Source organism: Carica papaya, chromosome 7 (assembly GCF_054855325.1).
Source record: "Carica papaya isolate Zhongbai chromosome 7, ASM5485532v1, whole genome shotgun sequence".
Classification (NCBI taxonomy): Eukaryota; Viridiplantae; Streptophyta; class Magnoliopsida; order Brassicales; family Caricaceae; genus Carica; species Carica papaya.
Window position 1 is genome coordinate 20,556,177 of NC_142315.1, and position 26,318 is coordinate 20,582,494.

Genomic DNA, 26,318 nt, shown 5'->3' on the forward strand with positions numbered 1-26,318 from the left:
TACTCCCATGGTTAAATCAAAGCAAAAAGAACGGCGAATGAGCCAGAAACTGCGGGCAAAGTCCGGCAACACTTCCGTTGCGGGCAAAACCCACAACCTCCTCCTATGAGCCCTTTCATGTTTCCTGTTTCGTGCAATTTTTTCACCGTTGTATTCACCGTTCTATTTTTTACAAGTTGACAAAAAAAAAACTCCCAGCTGCGAAGGTGAACCTACGAAGCTGCCGCACCCGAAAAACTCCAATGTCGGTAGGTTTTTCGTTTTCTGATTTTCTCGGCCAACTGAGACCCACTAACGTATTTTTTTGCAAGAATATGTATAAAATCAGCAAAAAATGGCCAGGCCAATACAAATTGCCGCCTCAGGCGATGGTGCCGTCGCTGGAGCACGGCGGTGCTGCCGTGCCAGAACCCCAAAATTAGCCAAAAAGGGGTTTTTTCACTGATTTTAGATTCCTATGATATTTTTAGGGATGTGAAGCATGTTTTAATCTTCATAAAAAAATTCAAGAAACCCAAAGATCGCCGGTAAGCGTAGTAGAAAGTTCGCTATTTCAGACACTAATTCAGGTAAGGATCTCTCACCCTTTTCTCCGTTACAGTAAATTGAGGCTTAATAATTAATAATTGTATGTTTTTATGAAAAGTTAGATAAGCTTAAAAAAAATTACAGGTTACTAGTGGAGTCGGAACTGGTTAGTTCATGGTCGTTTTGATTTCCTATTTATTTTCCTGTATTGCCTATATTTGGTTACTATTATGCTAAGCGTAACTCAATTGATGATTTTTAGGGTCTTTTTGGTTATTTGGTTATTTGTTTCTCCTGCATTATGTGCTAGTATTTCGGTTATTAGTTATTTAGTTATGTTAAACTATATTATTGTCTAAATGAACTGTGAGTATAAAATGAGAGATGGTTATTGCGTGGTTGATTATTATACTAATGAAAATCTATATAGAAAAGACTTAGTGGGTACCCAGGAAAGGACGGACAGACCCGGTACATAGGAAACCCTACTGTGAACATTACCTCAGTAAGAGGGGGCTGAAAAGTCTCTTACCACTAAGACTTAAGAGATATGGTTCACCTTCATATCGGACGGGGTATCAATATGGTAGAATGTTTGGCACTCATTACTGGACTGGGTATGGGGATGACCGATTAATTATTTAATTGGATGTTAAGTTCACGAGTAGGAGGATATCCCTATGGACCCCCAAGGATACCGGTAAGTGGGTAAAGATGTAAAATAATTGTTTCTTATTATCTTATATGTGATAAATAATAGTGCATGAATATAGTTTTCATAAGTTATTGTTGGGAGAGACTTGTTACACAAATATGGAATAAATGACTTTTAGTAAATGAATTTACATTAAATTAAAGGCTCCATTGGTTGTTTTTCTGATTTCTACCAATCTTCAGTCTTCCGTATATGTGATGAGTGTGATATTCTTACTGGGTTAGTGCACCTCATCATTTCATTAATTATTTCAGATCAAGAGAGCTAAGATTTAGATCCCGATCAACAAGGGAATTGTGAATAGTTCACCACTCGAACTCCCTTCAAAAGTTAGTGAAGATCGTTTTAGGATTGCTTAGTTATTTACCTTTCGTTTATTTCTTTGATTTTTGTTTATTCTTTTAGAATGGACATTTCTGTAACCCTATTGGGTATGCTAAATTATTGTGTAATGAATATAAACTCTAACTCTATTATTTCGCTTCCGCATTTAATTTAAGATTTTATTTCCATTCAAGTTTCGGGCCTTTAGAGTTGGTCTCAAAGTCGCATTCCTCGGAACCATTCCTGATACAAAGACTTAAAAATACCAAATACGAACTATCGCTCAACTCTTTCTTGTGAAAAATAAGTACAAAGACACAAGGAGATGAGGTCTCTTACTGAACAGGGCAACCCGAAATAGGTCACTTCGAGAGAATGTCGATCGGCTTTTCGAAATTTTAGAGAGACTCATCTCTACCCAGTAGGCCAGGGAAGAGAGCAGGGAACTGTCTGACCCTCTACTACTTTCACAATATGAGCCACCCCTATAACGAGAGGATCTAACGCCACCTCGATGCAACCCTGCTCTTTCGTCGTATCATCTGACACCGTCACAATACAATTCGGAGCCCTCACTGTATCATCTAGCACCATTACAGGGCCACTCGGTCCCTCTTCAGCAACATCTGACCCCTCTTCTATGGGACTTGATTTCACCCATGATGAACCTGATAGAGATTGACACGAGAGACCCTGATGTATTTCAAAGAATGTACTGGTTAGCGGCGTATCATGCTACCGTGGATTATTTCCACAAGAAAAATTGTATTTAAGCCTCCTAACGAAGAATCATTTATAAGCTAATAAAAGTTTTGAATATTATTCCCTCATAACAATTTTCTTATTATATAGTGTTTTAACTCAATTATTTTCTCTACACTGGGTAAACTTAAGAAAGAAATTTGTATTCAAGAGATTCCAGTAGTCTGAGACTTCCCGAATGTGTTTCCTGATGAACTTTTCAGACTATTAGTGGACATGAAAGTTGAGTTCACCATAGACCTTCAGTCTGGCACGCAGCCTATCTTAGTTTTTCCTTACTACATGAGTCATGTAGAGATGGAATAGTTGAGAAAATAAATCAAGAAATTGCAGGACAATGGGTTTATCTAACACAATGTTTATCCTTGGGGCGCTGAAGTCACATTTGCAAGGAAATGAGAAGAGACGTTAGAATTATGTATTGACTACAGGGAATTTAACAAGGTCGCGATCTAAAACAAGCACTCATTCCTCAGGATCGATGACCTTTTTTATCAATTGTAGGGTGCCTAACTATTTGATTAAGTGTGAAGGAGACAAATTTGAGGGACTAAATTTCTTTTAAGGGGGGAGAGTTGTAATACCCGAAGTCGAAATTTAGCCCAGAATTAATTTTAATATTCTAAAAATATAAAAGAATCAATTTTTTTGAAATTAATAAATTTTAATTTAATGTGAAATTATTGAAAAAAATAGGTTGAGGATAAAATTGAAAATAATTTTAGAAAAAAAGGTAAAAATTTAGGTTTTGAGGGTGTTTTTGAAAGAAAAATCAGAAACTAAGGGTTAGAACACAATTAAAAAAAATTTTACCACGGAAGACCGCCCAGTCTGCAGCCTCGACGAATTAGAGCATACCGCGTGGCAAGACACGCTGACTCGGTGCCACGCGGGAGGCCACGCTGACAATTCGCATGCCCCGCGATTAGACGACCCAGAAGCGTTCCCGCGCGCGTGGACGGTCTGAATCCGTTTCCTCTTCAGGCACGATCGAACGGTCGCGACCAAGTACGATGAACGGTACATATTCATTTCTTCTTTAAATGCGATCAGACAGTCGAGATCAAATCGTGATGAACGGTTTATATTCATTTTTTCTTTAAATATGATCAAACGATCGAGATCAAACACGATGAACAACCCATATTAACGCGATACGGATATAAATATTTTGCATCACACTAAACTCAAACCCTAGCTGCCAGCCTCTCGCTGGAGAAGAAGAACCAGTTGCCGGAGAAGGGAGCCGATCGCCGACCATCGCCACATCCGACCGCCAAAAAAAGTAAAAATTCTTTTATCTGCTCAAAATTTGATTTCGAGCACCCTCATGGCCAAATCGAAGCATAAAGAACGGCGAGTGAGCTAGAAATTGCGAGCAAAGTCCGACGGCGTTACTGCAGGCAAAACTCGCAACGTTCTCCGATGAGCCCCTTCCCATTTCCCGTTTCGTGTGATTTTTTCACTGTTGTGTTAACCATTATGTTTTCAACAAGTTGATCGAAGAAAAACTCCCAGCAACAAAGGTGAGCCGGCAGAGCCACCGCACCTAGAAAACCCCACCGCCGGTAGATTTTCGCTTTCTAATTTTTTCAGCCAATCGAGGCTCCCTAACATACTTTTTTTTTGCAAAGATATCTATAAAATCGGCCGAAACTAGCCAGAACCGACCGAAAATGACTAGGCCGAGATAAACCACCTCCGCGGGTGGTGGTGCCGTCGCCGGAGCACGGTGGTACTGCCGTGCCAGAACTCCAAAATTGGTCAAAAAAGATTTTTTTACCGATTTTAAATTTTTAGGGTATTTTTAGGGATGTGAAACATGTTTTAATCTTCGTAGAAAAATTTAAGTAACCTAGGGACCGCTAGTAGGTGCAGTAGAAAATTCGGTGTTTCGAACATTGATTCGGATAAGGATCCCTCACCATTTTCTCCACTATGGTAAATTAAAGTTTAATAATTAATAATTATATATTTTTATGAAAAATTAAATAACCTTAAAAATAATTACAGGTCACTAGTGGAGCCAGAACTACTTAGTTCATGGTCGTTTTGATTTCTTATTTATTTTCTTATATTGCCTATATTTGGTTACTATTATACTATGCATAACTCAATTGAAGATTTTTAGGATCTTTTTAGTTATTTGGTTATTTGTTTCTCATGCATTGTGTGCTGGTATTTCGGTCATTGGTTATTTAATTGTGTTAAACTATATTGTTATCTAAGTGAACTATGAGTATAAAATGAAGTATGGTTATTGCATGATTGATTATTATACTGATGAAAATCAGTATGAAAAAGACTTACTGGGTACCCTAAAAAGGGCGGAAGAACCCAATACATAGAGAACCCTACTGTGAATGTTACTTCAGTCGGATGGGGCTGAGAAGTCTCTTACTAGTAAAGTTTGAGAGATATGGTTCACCTTCATACTGGACGGGGTATCGAGGTGGTGGAATGTTTGGCACCCATTATTGGACGGGGTATGGGGATGACCAATTAATTGTTTAATTGGATATTGGGTTCACGAGTAGGAGGACATCCCTATGGACCCCCAGGGGTACCGGTAAGTGGGTAAAGATATAAAATGATCGTTTATTGTTATTTTTTATATAATAAATAATAGTGCATGAATATGAGTTTTCATAAGTTATTGTTGGGAAATACTTGTTACACAAATATAGAATAAATGACTTTTTTTTTTTATAGTAAATGAATTTATATTAAATTAATGGCTCAATTAGTTTTTTTTTCTGATTTCTACCAATATTCAGTTTTCTGTATATGTGATTAATGTGATATTCTTATTGGGATAGTGTATAGTTCACCATTTCATTAACTATTTCAGATCAAGAGAACCAAGATTCAAATCCCGATCGATAAGGGAGTTGTGAATAATTCACCACCCAGACTCCCTTCAAAAGCTAGTGAAAGTCGTCTTAAGATTGTTTAGTTATTTACCTTTCGTTTATTTCTTTAATTTTCGTTTCATTTTTTAGAAGAAACATTTTTGTATCTTTATTTGGCATGCTAAATTATTGTGTAAGAAATGTAAACCGTAACTCTATTATTTTGATTCCGCATTTAATTTATGAATTTATTTTCATTTAAGTTTCGGGCCTTTACAATTTATATACATATATTTATTTTGTTTTAATTTTAAATAATAAAATAATTTTTATAATTGCATATGTTAATTGCATGAATGATCATACATGTAGACATGAATGGTGCATTCAACAGCAAATATAGTTTTTATTTTAATTAAAAATATTTGTGAAAAGTTTTGTTATAATATAAAAAAGAAATTAAATATTTTGTTAAAATAATTGTTGATATTAAAATTGTTTAAAAAATATAAATACTGAATAAAGCAAAATAAAATTTGTCTATTTGATATGGTAACACATATACATAATACATACATATATATATATCGTTGTACATTTGTTTGTATAACAATACATAAATGTATGCAGTAACAAAATAAATTAAAAAATTTAACTTAAATTATTATTTATATAATAATATTAAAAAATAAAAATTAATTAACTTTTTAATTTTAATAAAATTTAAATTTTAAATGATGATGAGACGATTTGTGAAAGACAGATAAACAGTAGACGATATATGATGATTGATGGACGTAGAAGTGTGGAGGGTGGTGAAAGAAGGGCAGGGAAGGCAGAGGACAACTGGTAAGCGGCGAAGGGCATGCAATGGTTATCGAATGGGGAGCAATAAGGGGGAAAGGAGAACAATAGAGAGGAATTTGTAGGCAGCAAAGAGTGATTGACAAACAATAGAAGAGCAACGAGAGACGTGCAATGGGTCCTGAGATGCTTGACAAACTGAAAATGTATAAAATTTTTAATTACTTAATGGTAATTTTAGAGTAAAAATATTGATAACTATTTTTAATTTTATACGTATGATTGTAAATTACTTTAAAAAAAGCAAAAACTATAGTAATAAGTTATGGCCAACCGTGCAGAGAAAATTTAAACAATAAATAAATAAATAAGACACTGAGGAAGAAAGGAAAAAAAAAAAGAAAAAAAAAAAAAGACAAATAGCGAAAATAAACACGTTTGCGCTAAAAAAAAAAACACAAGAGAGACCTTGTGGGAGCTACCGAGAAAGAAGAGAAGGAAGAGAGAGATAAATAGAGGGAGAGAAAGAGATAAAAAAAAAAAAAAAAAGAAAAGAAAGAAGAAAAGAAATAGAGAAAAAGAAAAAGATTAATAGTAGTAATAATAATAACCAGCAGCGATCGAGCTATACACGAAGCGAAGCTGGGATTACACGAATCAACAATAAGCACAGGAATGCACTAAAGGGGGAGCAAAAACAATTCCCGCGGAAGACAAGGAAAGCGAAGAATCGAAGCCCAAGTAAACTGAGAGACTCGATTTTTTTCTTTGTTGGTTTCCTGCAATTGGTCAAGCTCGTTAAGGTAAGGTCTCAATGAATCTCTCAGCTTTTTTGCTGTACTTTCAAGCTTAGTTATCACTCTTCATTGTGCTTTATTTTCTCTGCAATTCGATTTTTCTATGCAATTCGTGCTCTGTTCTTAACTCAATCGTCCAACTTACTGATCTCTCTTTTTCCACTTCAATTTTTCGAATTTGAAGTTGGTGTCTTTTGAATTTTGTGAAGAATGGGGGGTTTTTAATTGGTGCAGTGGTATAATTTTACGGTTCGTGAAGTTCGCGAGAAGCGTGGTGGTTTTTCTTTTGGGGCTGCAAAGTTGGTGATTCGAACTTAGGGTTTTGATTCCTCATGTCTTTGAACGATTTTTGGTTGATTTCTGGGTTTTGGATAACCTATGGAGTGAGTTTGATCTCTAGGGTTTTGGTTCTGCGAAGATGAGATTTGGGTTTGCATTGTGCGGTTTCTGGCTGGGTTAATTCAGGGTTGTTTGGAAACACAAATAGCTTAACGGAGGTGGAAATTTTAGGTATTAGGATTTCTTGGATGGTGTTTGGGGTTTGCTTGTCTGGGATATGCTGAGCCTGAAAGTTTGATTTACATGGAATAGGAGGCGTGATGGTGAATTTTGGTTTTTTTTGGATGCAAGGTTAACAGTAATCTTCGGGTGCAATTAGGGGATTCTGGGGATTTTTTTTTTTTTTTTTTTTGTTAATGGTGTATGAATAGTGTTGTTGTAAAATGCAACCTCAGCAGGGCTCTAGGATTGATTTGGGAGACTTGAAAGCTCAGATAGTGAAGAAGATTGGGGTTGAGAAGTCAAAAAGATACTTCTATTATTTAAGCAGGTTTTTAAGCCAGAAGCTTAGTAAGAGTGAGTTTGACAAGTCTTGCTATCGTGTACTAGGGAGGGAAAATCTCCCTCTGCACAATCAGTTGATACGTTCAATTTTAAAAAATGCATGTCAAGCCAAGAATCCACCACCTATTCATGAATCAGGTCCAGCCAAGTCTGTGGTACAAACTGCTAAATGTTCGCCTGGCAGAGAAGATGGTCTTGAACAAACCGTATCTCTTGTTCCAAGCCAAAATACAAATATATCTATTTGGACAAATGGAGTTCTGCCTGTGTCCCCTCGAAAGATTAGGTCGGGGATACGTGAGAGGAAGCACAGGGATAGGCCTAGTCCACTTGGGCCTAACGGGAGGCTTGAATGTTTGTCCCATCAATCAACGGGTACTGAAGATACTTGCAATAAAGCTAATATTGAAAATGGAAATTTGACTCCTTGTGATTATGAGAGACCATTGCAGCATCTACAATCAGTTGCAGAGCAACCTGATAATGAAAGGGATGGTTCGGGTTTACGACCCAATAGAATACCCGGTAAAGATCAGGCTGAAACTCTTCTTGTTGAAGATGGGGAGGAGGTGGAGCAGGCTAACCGTTTGAATCTCTCTAAGAGTCCTCTACTTGCACCACTTGGGATTCCATTTTGTCCGGCTAGTGTTGGTGGGACCCGCAAAACTGTTCCTGTTTCAACTAGTGGTGACTTTGTTAGCTATTATGACAGTGGTGTATTGACTGATTCAGAGACATTGAGAAAACGCATGGAGCTGATTGCAGCAGCACAGGGCCTTGGAGGGGTTTCCATGGAATCTGCTAATATGTTGAACATCATGTTGGATGTGTACTTAAAAAAATTAATCAAATCATGTGTTGATCTGATCGGAGCAAGAACTGCACATGAGCTCAGAAAGAATCCTATCCACAAGCAGCAGATTCAAGGCAAGATTGTCAATGGCATGTGGCCTAGTAATCACTTACATGCACAGAATAGCAGTGGGCCCATGGATTCTATGGAGGATCGTAGATCACCGTGCTTGATATCTTTACTCGACTTTAAAGTTGCCATGGAGCTTAACCCACATCAACTTGGTGAGGATTGGCCGATGTTGCTGGAGAAGATTTGTATGCATTCGTTTGAGGAATGAAACATCCAGTTGAAGATTTCTTTGTCCAAATGCTATGGTTGGGTCAGTACTTTCGGGCTCAAAAGATTTGATAAATTTTTTTGGAAATCGTTGATTCAACCTGTTCCATTCTTCTGCCACGTTGAACCATATGGCTTTCATTCTTATAGTGCGCTGACCCGAAAAAATGAAGTTATGGGTCTGAGCATCAAAATGCCTGTACTCTTCTGCTGCAGAGCCTGGGCGAATCTGGAATTATTTAAAAAAGCAACCAAGCAAACGGTACCTTGAAATAGAATGCCTATGACTGGTTGCTCTGTTGTACGACTAGCATTGATGTTGGTTTTCTTCTACCAACCTTACAGATCTCAAGCTTACCGTGTAATTTACAGCCAGGGAGGAGGAAATCTAAGAAAATTTTGCAGGGATACTGTTTTTTAGCTGGTGAAAGGTAAAATCACTCATGTAACAGCTGCAGGATTGCTCTGTATGTAATTTAAAATCTGAGAATTGATTGAAATTCCAATATTAATAACACATTGACATCCACTTACCAGACCTTTATGTTAGATTTTAATTCTTCAGCTGGATGGCATGTGAAATTTCTGTCCTGGGATGATTAATGGCATCACTTGCATTCTCTTGGATATCTATGATTTGCTGAACCATGGAGCAGTGGCTACTTTATATATCCTGATTTCACTTCTTGTCTTTCTCGATTTATTTTTTAATACCGTTTTGTTATTGAATGCACATTAGTCTGGACAAAGGGTTTTACTTCTAAGAAAAAGGAAACCAAACACACACTGAGGCTGCTTTTGATCTATCTGTGTAATTGAGAAATGGGTGAAACTTGCCAACACAACTGATACTGGACAAGGGACGGCATAATTTCTGTTCATAATAAAAAAGTTTGGGGTTCATAAATAATGTCCTCAATATTTTTGTTATGTGGAAGCACACATTTACTTGAGAGAGAACCACTTGCATATTCTGCTATTCACTCCATTCAGCAAATATATGATTGCTGAGATGCTATTCATAAGCCTTTTAACTTCTTTGTTTTGAATTACTCAATATCCAATCAGGGGCACTAATGAAAATTTTAAGTTGTCCTTGGTGTTCTACTAGTTTTAAGGAGCCACCCACTGACATCCAGATCACAGATATTTAGCGGTTTCTGGTCAATGCTGGTTTTCATTTGAAGATGGAAAGGAAATCTCACGAAAGTACCTTGGAAGGGTCGTATTTCCAAATTTCACTGATGATTCTTCTGGAGTTTTGTACATATCTCTATTACTTGATTATCTTTTCTGGTAAAGATCTGTTAACTCTACTAATATTAGACTTTCGAATTGGCTCATCTATATTTCAGCTATGATTCACCAGAACTGTCACGTTATCTTGTGTGGAACTTGTATAAGATTAGAGATCTCATACCTTGTAATATTCTTAAACAAGCTTCTTTTTATCATCTCTCTTCATTAGCATTCAGTACTCGGAGCATTCAATTCATATTGCTGCATTTTAGTTGCCCTTTGAATGGTAAAGATGACCTGCAATGTCCAATGGTGTTTGCAGTCTTTTACCTCAGGAATAAAAAAAAAGATTATACACCTGATGTCATGTTTCTTTATGTAGTAAAGATCCACTAAGAAATATAGTGTTAATGTAGCAGGTAAATTAGTTGATCCCAATATTAGCTAGATCTTAATGTGAAGAATCCAGAGGCCCCATGACTTTGCAGGTAGTTTTAGACGTCTTTTAAGTTCTTTCATCGCTGCTGAGTGCTCTGGTATTCCTGGACTCTGTTGTAGGGTGCAATTTGTAGCAAGTCCTGGGCCTTTGGGAGTTTCCCATGAAATATATATATATACTTAATATGGAGTTAGATTGGGAGATTAGGTCCTGTATTGTGTTGGCAGCCAAGAACATTATCTTTTTCCAGTAGCAGAGTCCTTACAAGCTCTCATTAATGGATCATGTTTCAGTATTCAAAGATTGTAAACTGGAAGTTATGAAGGTAAGGGATCCTGTTGTGTTCTCTGCATCATTTTATTGTTGCAATGAGATATATAAATCCATGTCAGATGGACATATTTATCTGTCATAACTTATGAAGGCATATCATGAGCTTGAATTTATTTGTTCAAAAGATTTTCCTTTTAATGCTGCAGGAACTTGATAGTTGACAATTGCCACACCCGTAGATCCATTAAAAACACTCAGTTGTTAGTTTCAGACCAACTAAACCTCTGAATTTGTATTTTGTTCTATTTTATGATTTATTCTGAATTTCTTTGCTTCTCTGCAAGAGCTTGTGAGCTTCAATTGATATCATTTCAAACAATAAGAAGCTTTTAGGAAGTTCTGTTACAGTAGGATTAGCAACAACCAGATCTTCATTTCACCTTGTGAGATGATCGGAACTTATAGGGCAAGTCTGTTACCTTCCTCTATTTACTGGTACATAATAGATTTGACTATACTCTGATACTATTTTAACTATGATTTGCTGTCATCAGTTTTCAACATTATGCTGATCAGCTCCTAGCAAGTGATGGCTAAAGTAATAATAAATGATAGATAAAATGGTAATGAAATATAGTCAAATGAGAACGGAATATTGCCAAATATTATGTACTTCCAGATAATTGGAGATGCCCTGTGTTCTGATTTCCATCTGTTTGGATACACTTCATCACTTCTATGGATTTCTGGATCTCCATTTATATATTTATATTTGTTTGTCAATTTTGGAATTGGACACTTGCAGTTCTCTTTATACTAATGTATAGTGACTCTCTTAATTGATCAGTTAGGACTGGTTGCTTCAGCATTCCAATGTGAGATTGCTGTTACTTCTCCCCTGGACAGTTTGAAAATGTGTACTCCTACTGTTTCTTTTGGAGATCCAAGAAAGTGATTTCTATCTTTTAGGGGCCTAGGGTCATTGACTTTTGTGATTTAGGAACTTGTAAGGGTGTAAACAAAACCATTTCTTATATACTGATTTGAAATCTTGATCGTACATTATAGTTTAGAGGATGTGAGTAATTTGCCTGTTGAAGTTACAGAAGAGATAATAGCCTAGGCAAAATACATCAGGTGAATTCATTATTCTGTCTTCTGATCCAAACGGAAAGAATGTAAGATTGGATAATACCGCAGGTAATAATTCCAAGGAGGTTGATTGTGCAATATTTGTATTGGCTATATATTTGTGTTAAGAATTAAAAAATACTTGTAAACATCTATTTTCCATCTGTATTAGCAATCTGGCTTCTCCAATATGATTCGGAGGGTACACAATGGCAATGATCTGATATTTGTACAGTGAAGAGAACTCAAAATGTCTTAACGGTTTCTTAGTACTCTGTACTGTTTCTTAATGTTCCAGCATTCTTTTTGAAATAAAATGCTCCATCATTCTTATTGATGAGCTTCTCAAATCACTGCATATTGAGCTTGGGTATAATAAACATCACTGTATATTTAGCTAGTGTAGTTCAATAGTTTTGAAGTATTCTAATGAAGTTCATACATTTCACTACGGCAATTGATAAATGGTCTGAGGTACATTTACCCTTTTAACAAAAACAATGATTTCACTAGAAAAGGAAGGGGGTTGGGAAATTGCCATGGAATTTAAGAGATTGATTTCTTTTTTAATTTTTAAAATATGGTAGTATCAGAATTAGGGAATTGGATTCTTCTTCTGCAAACAATTTGCTTGTTGTTTCTCTTCAGTTGTGGTAAAGCGTATTGTCTATGTATGTACATATAATTTTATGTGGGGAAATTAACCAAATGAAATGCACCATTCAATAAAGACATTCCTTCAAAAGACATCATCTTGTTATGCAATTGGCAGCAAAAGAAAACACTGATTAAAACATTTTCAGACCATAAACTCCTGATTAAATCCACAAGTTTAACACTATGTTTGGAACTGAAATTCATTTGTCATTAGAATGAAGATGAAAATATGAATTTGTAAATGTACTAACACCCTTCTTTTCTTGTCGAATCTGCAGTAATACATTTACTGTAAAATAATTTTTTGAGTATAAACCAAACTAATAGGTTTCACTATAAAAAAAAATGTCTGTATAAAACAAAGGGATATATAGCTAAAAGCATCTAATATTGTTTAAAAATTTATATTGGCTTTTGTATTAATGTTTAGTTCAAATACAATCTTTATTTTCAAGTTTTATCTAAATCGATCCTCACTGCCAACGATGTTGTTTAGCAGATGTTTACGTACAGACAATGTGTACGTAGACATTATATTTTTTTAAAGTCGTCTAGATGACACTGTTATACGGCAAGCACATTGGTTAACTTTTAAAAACGTTTAACCTGACTGCATATAGTTGTTAGATAATAACGATTTCTCTATTCATAATTTTAATTATGTGATATGCTAAAAATAATAATTTATGTGTAATGTACGATTGAAATAATTTCATTCCCTGTCTTCACTTTTATAATTATAATTATGGATTTACATTCTTATTTGTTTATGAAGAAATCAAAAATTATTTTAACTTTTTTTTATTAAAGATAAAAGAATCTAACTTACAATTAATTAAAATGTTTATTTCCTAAATCAAAATTTGAACATTGCTAGCATGAAATACTGTTCGTGTTGATTCTCTTTAGAATATGATAGTTTATCTCAAAATGTTCTTTCCTAAATCAAACTGCTCAGACTACCATAACATTTAAAAGACACCGCACCACACCACTACGCACATCTGTGCTTGTTTGGAAAAAGAAAAAGTCATAACAAAAACAGAAGGGAATAGCATGATAGCAACGAAGATGCAATCTGCAAGTAAAAGTTTTTACTTCACAGTTTCTTTTACAGGTGAACATCAAGTTCCCAGTGCATAGCCAACTGCCCCTGGGCTTATTTGATTGAGATCAAAGAGATTTTTATATATACAAAGAAAATTAAAAATAAAAAGTAAGAAATGATGAAGAGATGCACTTAATTTTTACAAAGCCAAAAAGTCAGCCTCCTGCATCCTATTCAAGAGGAGGAAGAAGAAGAAGAAGATGGTAGGGGTTCTGCAGATGCCTTGCAAATAGGACACCAATTTTTCAACCGCAGCCACTGCTGTATGCATTCTACATGATACCTATGCTCACACTGCAAACTTCCCACTTCGGCTCCCACAACATACTCCTCCTGGAAAACACAATCATTGCATAACATAACGTTAAAAGTAGTTATGTAGATTCTGACGTTAGACTTGGGCTTTAGGATGATTAATTTCAATTTGAAGCTTACGAGACATCCAAACTATATTACCAATACCCAAAATCTTTTTTTTTTCCCCCGAGATAAAAATATGGCACCATAAGAAGGCACTCCAACACACCTATCTAAATTAAATTTAAAAAATATTCAAATCCTGCGAGTTCTTGATACACGAATCTTACAGACTGATATTTGACCTTTTTTACTTACCAAATTAACTGAATTTAAAACACCCCAACACATATTTATGAAACCACAATATAAGTTCCTTAATACCTGTATGCAACCTAACAAACTCTATCTGGGATCAAATATATGACTATGCATGATTAGGTTAAATCATATCCATGCATTTGCATCAAGATCTGAAACCCAAACCTTACGGGGTAACAGGGTTAAATTTGACATCATTACACTCAACACACAACCTCTCCCGTAAAAGATCTTTAGCTCAATCACAGAGTTAAAAAACTACTGAAGGAAACGTTATTAGACAAACAACCTGGCAGATACTGCATTTGGCATCATCCATATCGCCAGAACAATCAATATTCTCTTCCTCAGAAGGTGCCAACTGGTAGATATTAGTCTTAAGGCATTTTGACAATGCTTCTTCAGTTAGAGCAGTGCTCACAGTACCCATCCTCTCTTCTAGAGCAAGTAACTCCTGAAATAGTTGCCAAAAAGATACTGTAATATAAGGTTGCTAAAGACTGTATTATTACTTCAAAGCTCAGAATTATGCTGAATGAAGAAGATAACCTAAAATATATTGCAGAAAAGCACATTGAAGAATTCTCTGAACAGAAGACAGACCTCATATGACATGTTGTCGATATCCAGCCTCATGTCTCTATGCTGATCATAGAAGTTTAGGCCATTCAGGAACAAATTGGTCTCTAAAACAAGTAGTTGCTGCAAGACAAGAAAATGATCAATGAGAAAAAAAATATCCATATGACAATACTGAAAGACCAAAAGTTAACTACCTCATATGTTAGCTCTTCATCTTGTTCAATCCTCTCAAGTGCCAACAATACCTAGACAAAGCATAAAGGAGATATCACTAATCAAAATTCAGCAGAACACAATATAATCAAATACAAATGCACAGGTGCATTTCTGCCCTTCTCTGTAGAAAATAAAGAATGATAATACCTCTGCAATCCCATCCATGTTATAGCGCCGGAAGCTATCCCTGTTTGCCAAAGAGTGTGTTACGCCAGCTTCTGCGGAACCTGGGACCAAATTACGAAGATGCTCGCTGGCACTGCCTGATCTACTGTATGAACTTGGGGGACGAGGGGAAGGTTCTGTAGAAATAGGATCATTCAGGTCAATTGATATTTCAGGCTGAATGGCTTGTGAATCTATAACAGGGGACTCATTCAATGATAAAATATTTCCATTCCCGTCATTAGACAGCCTTGTCCTATTGTAGCTATTCATTGATCTCTGCGTCCTAACTGACGAAACACAAGTATCCCTGTTCGAAGGCCAATTTCTGGTTTGTCTTGTATCAGAAATTGATACGCCATGGCTAGGATTGTAAGTCCGCACTTCAAAAGATGGCCCTGTTATCTTCCTCCCTCTACTGGAGGAACTACTCTCTGCATCAAAATTTCTTTTTTTCAGCGAGTCCTTCCTTCTACTAGGGTTTGAATCTGATGATGAACTGCCAGATGAGACAACATCAGCTACTGAGTTGCATTTTAGATTTCTCAACCCATACCTGCTCCCATCACGTGCTCCCTGATTTATGCTTGCAGATGACGAAGAAATAGAGGAACCAACAAAACTGTCCTGGTTGCTCAATCCAGACCTCTGATGAAAGTTCCTCCGACTTCTTGCACTTGATTTTAAGCTTGAGCTTCCTGCCTCTGACACTGTAATTTCTTTAGGATCAGAATATTCGGAATCACGTTGAAACCCTCTTTGGATTTTTCCAGGAGGGTTGGTTTCTGAGACCTCTAGCTCATCCTGAACACTACTAGTTTCAGATGAATCTGTTTCTAACAGAGTAGACAATTTCTTTTTAGTATTTGTGGATGTTTTTCTTCCACTTGTAACTGCAGTGCAATTCCTAGAGGAACTTCCAATTATTTCCTTGCCACTAGATGACGCACGGAATGAAGGCTTTGCAGGTTTTGCTTTACCTGACGAACCAATTTGAGTACCCTTCATCGTGTTCAGCTTGGCACTGCAACCAATTCTGTTGCAAAATTGAGCATCTCGATCTCTATCGTTATCCCTTAATACAAGACCAGATCCTTTCCTAGAGACAACAAGCCCATTAATGGCTCTTTTACCAGAACATCCATCCATGTGTTCAAGAAAGGCTCTTATATCTGCAACGAACAACATTTGGTCAAGTAATGGAATTGGTTTATATCACAATTGACCAGCCATATTCCAAGGAAAAAGCGGCATTCATCAAAACTTAGGCCAAGATATTGAGAAAAAACTAGGATCAAAGAGGCAATAAGATCATCTCAATGAAAAGGAAAACTTCATCTGTAAAAAATGTAACGTTCTTGCAGAACTAAATAGTTGACATGCTAATATCAAAGAAAGTTCCCTTGTTGAATAGACATTTATCAGTACAATATGTTCACATTCTATATATATATTGACAGCTCCTACAATAAAACAATATGTTCACAGTCTAAGGTGGAAAAACTCACAGAGATGAAACCGCCTTGTCTACATGACTAGTGGCCTTCACATATTGGATACTAAAGAAATACTGATTCAGTGGCACCTTCACCGAGTCATAGATTAAGCGATTACAAAAAACTACATCATACATGGTACAAAGCAATTGATGGAACACACATCCTATATGAATTCTAAAATACCCCTTTGTAACAACAAGATATGATAAAATCTATAGATTTTCCCCCAACATGAAGAGATTATTTTGTAGAATTACATTAGCATTTAATGCAAAGGAACTTAATACGTATTACAAAAATAACATTCATTAACTTCTTTCTAAAAACAGAGAGCAAAATGATCAAGATGAAAGTTGCTACCACCCACCAGAAGATAGCAAATTTGAGATTCACCAGAATATAAAAATTGGAGATAGACGAGAAAGCAACTTCTTATACGTGAGAGAGAATAACCACAGAAGGTCAATTTGTGATGCAGACATCAATAAGATGTTACTTTCAATCGACTCCATCAACTAAATGGAAAAACGAGTGAAGGATAAGCTAACAAGCATGACCACATAGAGCTGATAAATCCAGAAATTCACAACACGTGCAAATCAACTTCTTCAACAAATGTAATCGAAAGGAAGAGACGATCATGTTCTCCTCGATAGAAACAAGTAATGATCAATTGAATAAGCCAGAAAAAATCAAGTAATGATCAATTGACTTAAGATACGAACGAATCAAAATAACAAAACAAAAGAGTGACTGAAATAAATTAAAGGGTAAGAGAAAAAAAAAAGGTGAGAAATTGAAGTTGGGATGAGTTAAAGCACCTTTGTTATCAGTGAATCAATCATAATAATATCAAAGCGAACATTTGTGAAGTTGTTCTGATTTGAAGAGTGAATGAAGAAAGAAAGGAGAAAAAGGAGGAAGCAAAAGGCCACATGGCCAGTATCTCATCCCAAGAAAAGGTGGGTCTCTTCGATTTTCAAGGACAAAGCTCCTTGGTTTGAACTATCCTCTCTCCCACAATCTTTCCTTTTCTATATTTCTCTAAAAATAAAACCCCCTCATCCGTGATTGAAGGAGACAAAAAGCTGAGCCCAACACTCCCAAACGAAAATTTCGTTAAAAGGAAAAAAAGAAAAAGAGGAGATGATCACAGTTCACAGCTCCTATTATTTTCCAACCAACCAAACAGAAAGACGACCGCAGCAGGGAAAAAAACCGAACACAGATACAATCGAATCAGAACATATAAACACAACCAGCACAGAGTAATAATAAAAAAAATCAAAATAGAGATACCTCCAGGTTTTCGAAGAAAATGAAAAAAGAAAAATATGATTTTTACATAACCCCCTTATTCTTTGCCACCAATAACAAGAAAATAGAAAGCCGACAAGAACAAGAAACCCAAGAAAAATTCATGGGCTTGCTTCACATGACCGTACTAAAAAGGTGATTGGACCAGGATTATCAAATTCTTCTATACCTTTGCTTGGTTCTTCTTCTTCCTCTTGGTTTGTTTGAATGTAGAGAAAAGGGTCTTAAAAAAGGGAGGCTAGTAGGGAGAAAGAAATGAGGCAAAAACGTGTATGAAAAATAACAGGAGAATCGAAGTCTAATGCCCTCAGTAATTATCACTTTCTTTATATTTTCTTCCTAATCATTTTAAGATTAATTAATATTTAAAAAAATTATATATATATATATATATTTACACCGGACTACAAAAGAAAATTTAAAAAAAAAAAAAGAAAAGACGGTGAAATATGGGCCGTTGATTTCGGGTTCAGTAGAGTCAAAATCGACGGTTGCTGGAGAGCTTTTATTGGTAATCTTTTGTGGATGGAAAGGGGAACGGAAACAAGTACTAACCCCACCACACATCAATAGCCGAGCCGCCCCCGCCTCTTGTTTAAAATTAAAAAAATATAAAACTAATAATTCCACTTGAGGTCGAAGCACGTATTTGCACGCGCTATCATGAAGAAACAGTTTTAATTTTCCTTTTTCAAAAAATTGTCCATATTTTATTTTATTATTATTATTTTTTTGGGGTGAGTATTATCTTTTAACGTGTGTGGGTGGGCCTGGCCAGGTCTCCCCTTTCACTTCTTTTTTTTTCTTTTAGTTTTAAAATTTAATTAATTTTTTTAACATAAATAATATTTTATTTATATAATAGGTTTTATGCTTGGGTCCGGTCCGGATAATATTTTTACTCGTAAAATTAATTAATATTTTCATTTAAAATAATTTATAGTAAAATTTTTATTAAAAAATTGTTATAAGGACAAACTCTTTTAATAAATTTGACCATTTTTTTTTATAAATAAAAATTATGAAACTATTTTTTTTTTAACAATTGCTATTGAAATATTTATTAAATATTTAGTTTTAAATTATAATTTTTATAACTTAATTAATTTCAAAATAAATCATGTTATTTTTTATTTCTTATATTTAATTTATATATCCGATATATGATTTTTTAAAAATGTATAAATTTTATAACTAGTTGATAATGAAACTATTAAAATTACTTATGCACAGACATAGCAAAGGGCATTTTGGTGAATAAACAGTGTAATGTCAACCACGCGCTTTAGATGCGGTGGGGCCAGTGTCGCTTTCGTTAGCCAATCAGCATATACGGAGTGTGTATTTATTTTAGTGTTTTTTTTAAAAAACTAATAAATATAGAATGTAAATAATTAATTTCCGGTTTTAACTATATTATCATTAATAAAGTTATTAAAGGCATTAATTAGTCGTTTTAAAGAAACATTGGGTAGTTAAAAAAGTAAATTTTTTAAGCAATGAATTCAGGCTCAGTGATTATTTATATTAAAAAATTAATACAAAATTATATATATCATTCATGTTAGAGCTTTAAATTTTTTTTTTTTCCCTCTAAAAATTTATGTAACATTTACTCTTAAAAAATAGTAAGATTAAAACAAGTACAATCATTTTTTTTTTTTTAAATTTTTAAAAAAAAAAAAAAAAAAAAAAAAACGTAAAAATTGAATAGCACCAGAAATATTAGAAACTCATTTGTTATTTTCAAATAGTAAAATAAAAATAATAAATAATGATTTGTAAAGTTGTCCTTTCTTCTTTTTCATTATATTTTTTGTTAATTTCTTTTTTTGATACTAAATTAGTATTTTTTTTAAAAAAAAAAATTTAATTTTAATTTTTATAATAACTCGGATTTATTTATTTATTTTTTATAATCAAAACACCTGGGAACATTATTAAAAACGTACAATGTTAATAATATTTATCTTAATTTTGTTAAAATTTATTAATTAATTACTTGACATTCATAAATTACAATTTCTAGAGGGTAAATTAAAATAAAAACACAAAATTAAACAAATTAAAATAATAATATATACCTCCAATATCCAATCAAATAATTTGATGATTTTTTTTTTAAAAAATTAAAAATTAAAAATTAAAAAAAAGGGGGCATAAATTAGAAGTACGTAATCGATTGTATCTCATTCATACAATTAATAACACTAATAACTCATCATTACCCTCCTGATTCAATAAAAAATTTATTTTATTTTATTTTATTTTGATTCTCTCCAACCAATTAGATGCCCAAAATCCCCACTTAATCTTCTAGTGAATAAGTTAGTGGTGGCCAAATTCCTCAACTCAGTCAAGCTTAATCATCAAGATTACTATAGTGGCCGTATTCTTCTTCCACATGGTATTTTAGTGGGGTTAAATCTTAAAAAGAATAATTAAAATTATTAGAGAAAGAGACTTAAATTAATTAAATGGGTATTGAGTATTTAATATTTAATAATTAAAAACAAAAGTAGATTAAATGAGCTGCATGAATGCCAATTGTGACACAGAGAGAGGACCCCCAGATGCCATCACTTACCATTTCTGACGTAAGCTAATATTAATTAACTCTTTTGGTTGTTTGTTAGCATATACGTGTGTGTGTGTGTGTACATATATATATCTCAAGGATTGAAGATGATAAGCTTTGAATTATTAATTAATTAATGAAAATGAGGAGATGACGTAATTGATTAATGAGTTAATTAATAATGGAAGGAGGCCAGAAGGCAGCTAAAGAAGAAAGAAAAGGAAAGCAACCAACTAAAACTTAATTAGTTAGGTCATAATGGGAGGAGATCAATTTACAGCTTGGCTTAATCCACTAAAGCTATTTATATATATATATATATATATCTAACGCCTTGTTGCGGAATTTGCCAAAACGGCAAAAACAACATAATTTGCTTTTTGCAAATCCTAATTTATGTGGCTTAATTTGGTTTTTTTTTTCTGTTTAAAATATTAATTAACAAATTAATCAGAGTTAATTATTAGCATACGTGCACTTCTTGTTTTCTTCACATGATAATGTCTGCTTTCCTATCTTACCCCAGAAGAAAAGAAATTAGAACCCTATCGAACTTATTTTTATATTTAATTTCACTTTTTTTTAAAAAAAAAAATGTTTAACGCCTTCATATTTCATTTACGTAATTAATTAATTATTAGTATTTGAATAATTATTACCATAAGTATATACGCAGCATTTATTAGTATTGAAAAAATTATCAAGGGTAAATCATAAATACCTTTTAAAATAAAAATATTAGATTGAATTGTATTTTAATTTAAAAAATTTAATAGCAATATAATATTATTTTTATATAATTTAATTTTATTAATATATTAATGAGTTGAATAATTAATTCGTGGAATGTATGATTTGGAAGTCTGTGGTTGACAATGTCTAAAAAGCTTTACTTCCTTTCTGCGAGTTTCATAAATTTGGCAGCCACCAATTGGAAAGTGGAGATGATGTTACCAACATTGATTTTTCCAGCTCTCTTCTTATTTATTTTAATTAAAAGATTTATGTTATCCCATCTTTTCAGTAATACAATAACCATGTGCATATACATATATATATACATTATACCCATCGGGTAAATTATATAGTCAAAATGATTGGTTGAGGCTTCCAAATGGAGCAGTATATATAACCACCACTATATATATATATATATATATATATATATGAATACTGATATACGACTTGCAAATTTGGTAAAACTCAGCAGCCCTAAAGTTGGTCAAATCTTGTATGGGTTCTCAGTTAGCCAAATGGAGTTAAATTAGGTGCAATCTTGCAGTTTGTATATTTCTAATTGACCATAAAGAAAGAGATCATATATAGTTCATATATATATATATATATATATATACATATATGTTTTAATTTATAATGCACTTACGTAACAAAGATGGATATTTTATTTTGACGAATTTACATTTCTTTTTTGTTCATCGATCAATTTAATTGATCACTCAATATTTTTTAAATAAAAGAATATATTTAGTTCTCCATCACAAAATGTTAATCATCGCAAATCTTGGTTAAGGTATGGGAGGCTACTCACAATTGCTTTTGCACGACTCCATCATAATTATACATAATCATATATGCATACATGCCAGCTAGTCCTCCTTTCAAATCCTTAATTAACAAGGATATATATATATATACATACACACACATACAAACATATATAATATGATATAAATATCAATGAATTATGTTTTATTATAATTTTTTTAGAAGAAATTTAAATTTATAAAAAAAATGAGTTAATATATATTCCTAAAACAATCTCATGAAAATTTTAAAAATATAATTCTCACATTATCAAATAATAGAGCTCTATTAAATTTTTTTAAAAAATACACCATATATATATAATATATGTGCGTACAAAAGACTTGGTGTAAGTATCTAGATATATATGGAATGAATGTAGGTGGTATATTGGTCTTCAACATTGAATAGTTAATATATACACACATATATATTATAATATTGTAAGTTGATGGTTAACAATGAAGATATATTAATTTGTTATAATTGTAACTAGAGAAAAGTCAAACAAACTCATCCACCTGTATCGGATGTTTTGATGACGAGAATCGATTCAGGTTTTGATTTTCATGGCTTCCACCACCGTGAGTTATGCGGAATTTAAGCTCCTTTTATCAATTCATTTCTTCTTCTAAATTAATTCTCATCATATATCTCTCAAAACTCCTTTCTCCCCATCAATTTCTAGCTCTTCTCCGACAGAGGTACATGTATCTCCCCCCCTCTTTTTTTTTCTTTTCAATAAAGAATATGATACGTATATATATATATATTTCATAGATCTGCACATCCATTCATATACATGTTATATGTACACCATGCTTTAGTTCTTCTTTTGTCTTTGTTATTTCTTGAACAAGAACAAATATCAGAATTACAAGCAAAGATCAATTGATTGATAATTTAAACAAACAGTGAAATTTTATGGCCATCCATTTTATCCTAATTTGTTTTTTTTTTTTTTATTTACTCCTTGAACATTATAGAGAAGTTGCTGTGTATGTTATCCTCATTTCCCTCCAGCTGATTAAGAAATAATCGGTAGAGGAAATTTTGGTTCTTGATTAATTTGGTTGGTGTACTTTCTTCCACTTCTTTAGCATATTATGATAATATACTTTATTTACAAACAAAAAAAAAATACAGTTTATAGACATGTAAACATTATCTGATGGTATATAGAGATTTCACATAGTTAAAAATTATTAATTGTTGGAAAGAATTTAGTTGTAACCATTCAATTGATGTCTAACATAAATTTTAATAATAATAACATTTTTAAAGTAGTAAATATATTATTCACGAGCCTAGAAAAACATTGGCTAGTATAAAATGTATTGTGAAAGGTGAAAGAAGCTACCTAGACCTCAGAATATGTAAATTATAAAGCAGTATTTAACGACTGAGGAGTTAGTCATTCTTTAATTTTATAGGTAATACTTTTCTTTCTTTTAAAAGAGTTTGTAGTTTAAAGTAAAATTGTACATTTCATATATTTTCAGTAAAAAATTATATGCATGTTAAATCACTTAATGAATTTTGAGTAGCAAAAGCCAAGTACCCATTTGTTAGGAAGATCTTAAATTATACGCACGACTGTTTATATGGTTTGTGTGTGTATGTATGTTTTTGCAATTTCCAATGTTTCTTTTGGATTATTCAGGTTTAACTTCTCTTGTTTGGAAGAAAAATCCTAGGACAAACTAGTGTTAGTTAATCAAAGTCGGAGAGAAAATAAATATGGCGACAACAAAACCTAAAGAAGCACAGAACCCATCCAGGACAAAACCGCTCATCACCAGCCACGACCACAACCAGAACCAGAGGATCACAAAGCAAACTGGTGATAAAGACAAGTCATCATCGTCAACCTGTAGCTCAACAGAGAAGCATATCCCAAACTACCTCCGCCCCACCATAAGCTCCCGCCCTGAGCCTCTCAAGCAACAAACTGGTAAGAAAAATGTCCTTGAAGAGCAAAAGCTTGTAAGAAGAAGATCATTTGACAGGCCTCTTTCGTCTACTCCACGTGCGCAAAAAGCACTCATCTCTCCTGTTCCAAGAGACAGGTCATCTGTTTCTTGTCGGGACAAGATGGTTGCTGGCCTCCGATCTTCTTCTTTTCAGGCGAAAGGAAATAATGCGCCTAAACCCAGTTTAGATAATAAGCCTGTAAAAGCACCTGTTAAAACCACTGGAAAGTCGCTTCAACCGGTACTAACTTCTTCAAGGGGTGCAAAGAAGAACCTAACCACGAAGAAGGAGCAACCTGATTCTCATTCTCATTCAAAGAAGATTAATGTTCATGGTACCTGCGATCATCATCAGACGTCAAGTCCTGGAACAAGACATGAAGAAAAAGATTTTCCAGTACTTGGTGAAGATGAGGAGACAGTGAATCTTGAGAGTACTGATGACGTAAAAGTTCTACTCCCTGAAGCATCAAAAACTGAGAACGAGGATCATGGTGATGATCATCCTGTAGTTATAGAAGTGGACACTGACCATCATGAAGAAGAAGACATTATAATTCATCATAACATTTCCACAACTTCAGAAACTTTCCAAACTGATGATGAGCATATTGAAGAAACGACTCAACAGTATAAATTAGCTGAAGAAAAAGTTGTCGACATTACCAACCAGGAGGAAGCAAAGAAAGAGGGTCCCATCAAGCTAGATGAAGGCAGTACTGACCCTGATCACCTGACATCTGAGTATTCATCAAAAGAGGTTAAAATTGATAAGGTTGAGGATATAAACAAAGAGGCAGAAGTACATGAAAGTGATGAAAGGGTGGATGACCATGAGGAGGGGGATGAGGAGCAGAATCATAATGAAGAAGAAGGAATGTGCAGGCAAGAGATAGTTAAGTCGGATGAGGGTAGCGTTGAGGAAGATGTAAAGGGAGGTGATGAAATAGGAAAGCAAGCAGTAGGTGGAGGACAAGGGAAGAAGGAGTCACCAATAGCATATAATAATGTGATTGAAGAGACAGCAAGTAAGCTGCTGGAGAAGAGGAAGAACAAGGTGAAAGCTCTGGTTGGTGCATTCGAGACCGTCATTGATTATGAAACAGCCGCCTCCAAATAACAAAAAACTAACTTATTTTCAGACAAGACAAATCTAGATCATCTCAAACACGACAGCATTACTGATTGCGAGAGACTCCTCGTATATAGTAAGCTATTTTGGATAATGAAAATGGAACATCATCAGCTGCAATCTTTTTCAGGCGGGTATTCCTGAATTGTTCTTGATTATGAATTGACAGCTGCTTTTATGACTTCTAACCAGCGTGGAATTAGTTGCCGTTAAGTTAATTCTCTGTCCAATATATTTACTTCAAAATATAGGTATCTAAATCTTGAAATCTTGAATCGAGAGGAGGCATCTAGTTTATTTCTGCAACTCTTTGTATGTATTTTCCAGTTCCATGTTTAAACTAATTAAGAACATGCCAGTTATATAATTTTTGTGGTCTCTAATATTGAAGTAAAACTGTAATGTTTGTTGGATCCTGGTACACTACTTTTTTTTTCTAAATGATCAATATTGAATTGCTATCCAGATGAAACTTAAAACAACAGAATTTATACTTATTACTTGATGATGAATATTGAATAGCCAATTCAATTTCAAAATAAAGAACATATATATATATATATGTATAACAAAATTATAACAAAATTACACACACACATATATGCATAATAGAAATACTAGATCGTGATCATGATCCTTATTAAAATGAAATAAAAGAAATTGATACATATATATTTATATATGCATATAAGTACATAGTAGTAACACTAGTTTGTGGAATTTATTATATATTCTATTTATTCACCAAAAATACATAATACACGTGTGTGTGTGTGTGTGTGTGTGTGCGCACATATATTTTTGCCATGTTAATATTCTTTCTTGTTTTTTGAAAAAAAAAAAAAAAAAGAGATACGATAAAATAATTCCTATGAGATAACAATGTAAAACATTATACAAGTTAGACATTACCAATAAAAAAACGAAACTAAAAATCTTGCTTAGCGCAAGAAAGAAGATGGCTGGTTGGCAGCATCTTTTCCAGCTTACAGTCCCATTTACGTGGAGTAGACTTATATGGTCCCATTTAACATAAAGGTTATTAATCTAGCTACGAACTTCTAGGCAGCTTATGTTATATATGGTCAA

General features: G+C 33.8%; 3 protein-coding genes across 8 annotated transcripts; 2 read left to right on the forward strand and 1 right to left on the reverse strand.

Moving 5' to 3' along the window:
• The first annotated feature begins 6,462 nt into the window (after positions 1-6,462).
• LOC110818581 (uncharacterized) lies at positions 6,463-9,402 on the forward strand. Its single transcript, XM_022047497.2, has 2 exons — positions 6,463-6,788; positions 6,967-9,402. The coding sequence occupies exon 2, from the start codon at positions 7,505-7,507 to the stop codon at positions 8,756-8,758; it is 1,254 nt and encodes a 417-aa protein (XP_021903189.1). The 5' UTR covers positions 6,463-6,788; positions 6,967-7,504; the 3' UTR covers positions 8,759-9,402.
• A 4,166-nt stretch (positions 9,403-13,568) lies between these two features.
• Positions 13,569-18,326, reverse strand: LOC110818576 (uncharacterized). 6 transcript variants are annotated; one of them, XM_088207664.1, is made up of 7 exons: positions 18,171-18,300; positions 16,694-17,199; positions 15,168-16,357; positions 14,999-15,049; positions 14,826-14,924; positions 14,512-14,676; positions 13,569-13,937 (listed from the first exon to the last, which is right to left on the reverse strand). In XM_088207664.1, the coding sequence occupies exons 3-7, from the start codon at positions 16,332-16,334 to the stop codon at positions 13,779-13,781; spliced, it is 1,641 nt and encodes a 546-aa protein (XP_088063790.1). In that variant the 5' UTR covers positions 16,335-16,357; positions 16,694-17,199; positions 18,171-18,300; the 3' UTR covers positions 13,569-13,778. The 6 variants fall into 6 exon arrangements, with proteins under 6 accessions (XP_088063790.1, XP_088063794.1, XP_088063791.1 ...); XM_088207668.1 differs by having other exon boundaries at positions 16,694-16,770; positions 18,171-18,297; XM_088207665.1 differs by lacking the exon at positions 16,694-17,199 and having other exon boundaries at positions 18,171-18,326.
• Positions 18,327-22,632: 4,306 nt separating this feature from the next.
• On the forward strand, positions 22,633-25,642 carry LOC110818521 (calmodulin-binding protein-like protein). The gene is made up of 2 exons (XM_088208174.1): positions 22,633-22,828; positions 23,788-25,642. The coding sequence occupies exon 2, from the start codon at positions 23,865-23,867 to the stop codon at positions 25,215-25,217; it is 1,353 nt and encodes a 450-aa protein (XP_088064300.1). The 5' UTR covers positions 22,633-22,828; positions 23,788-23,864; the 3' UTR covers positions 25,218-25,642.
• Positions 25,643-26,318: the final 676 nt, after the last annotated feature.

Coding starts and splice junctions, on each gene's coding strand:
- LOC110818576 (XM_088207665.1), bottom strand. CDS start 16,334: ATGGATGGATGTTCTGGTAAAAGAGCCATTAATGGGCTTGTTGTCTCT. Junction 15,050..15,167: donor ACATGGATGGGATTGCAGAG/GTATTATCATTC, acceptor TGCTTTGTCTAG/GTATTGTTGGCACTTGAGAG. Junction 14,677..14,825: donor TCGACAACATGTCATATGAG/GTCTGTCTTCTG, acceptor CAACTATTTCAG/GAGTTACTTGCTCTAGAAGA.
- LOC110818581 (XM_022047497.2), top strand. CDS start 7,505: ATGCAACCTCAGCAGGGCTCTAGGATTGATTTGGGAGACTTGAAAGCT.
- LOC110818521 (XM_088208174.1), top strand. CDS start 23,865: ATGGCGACAACAAAACCTAAAGAAGCACAGAACCCATCCAGGACAAAA.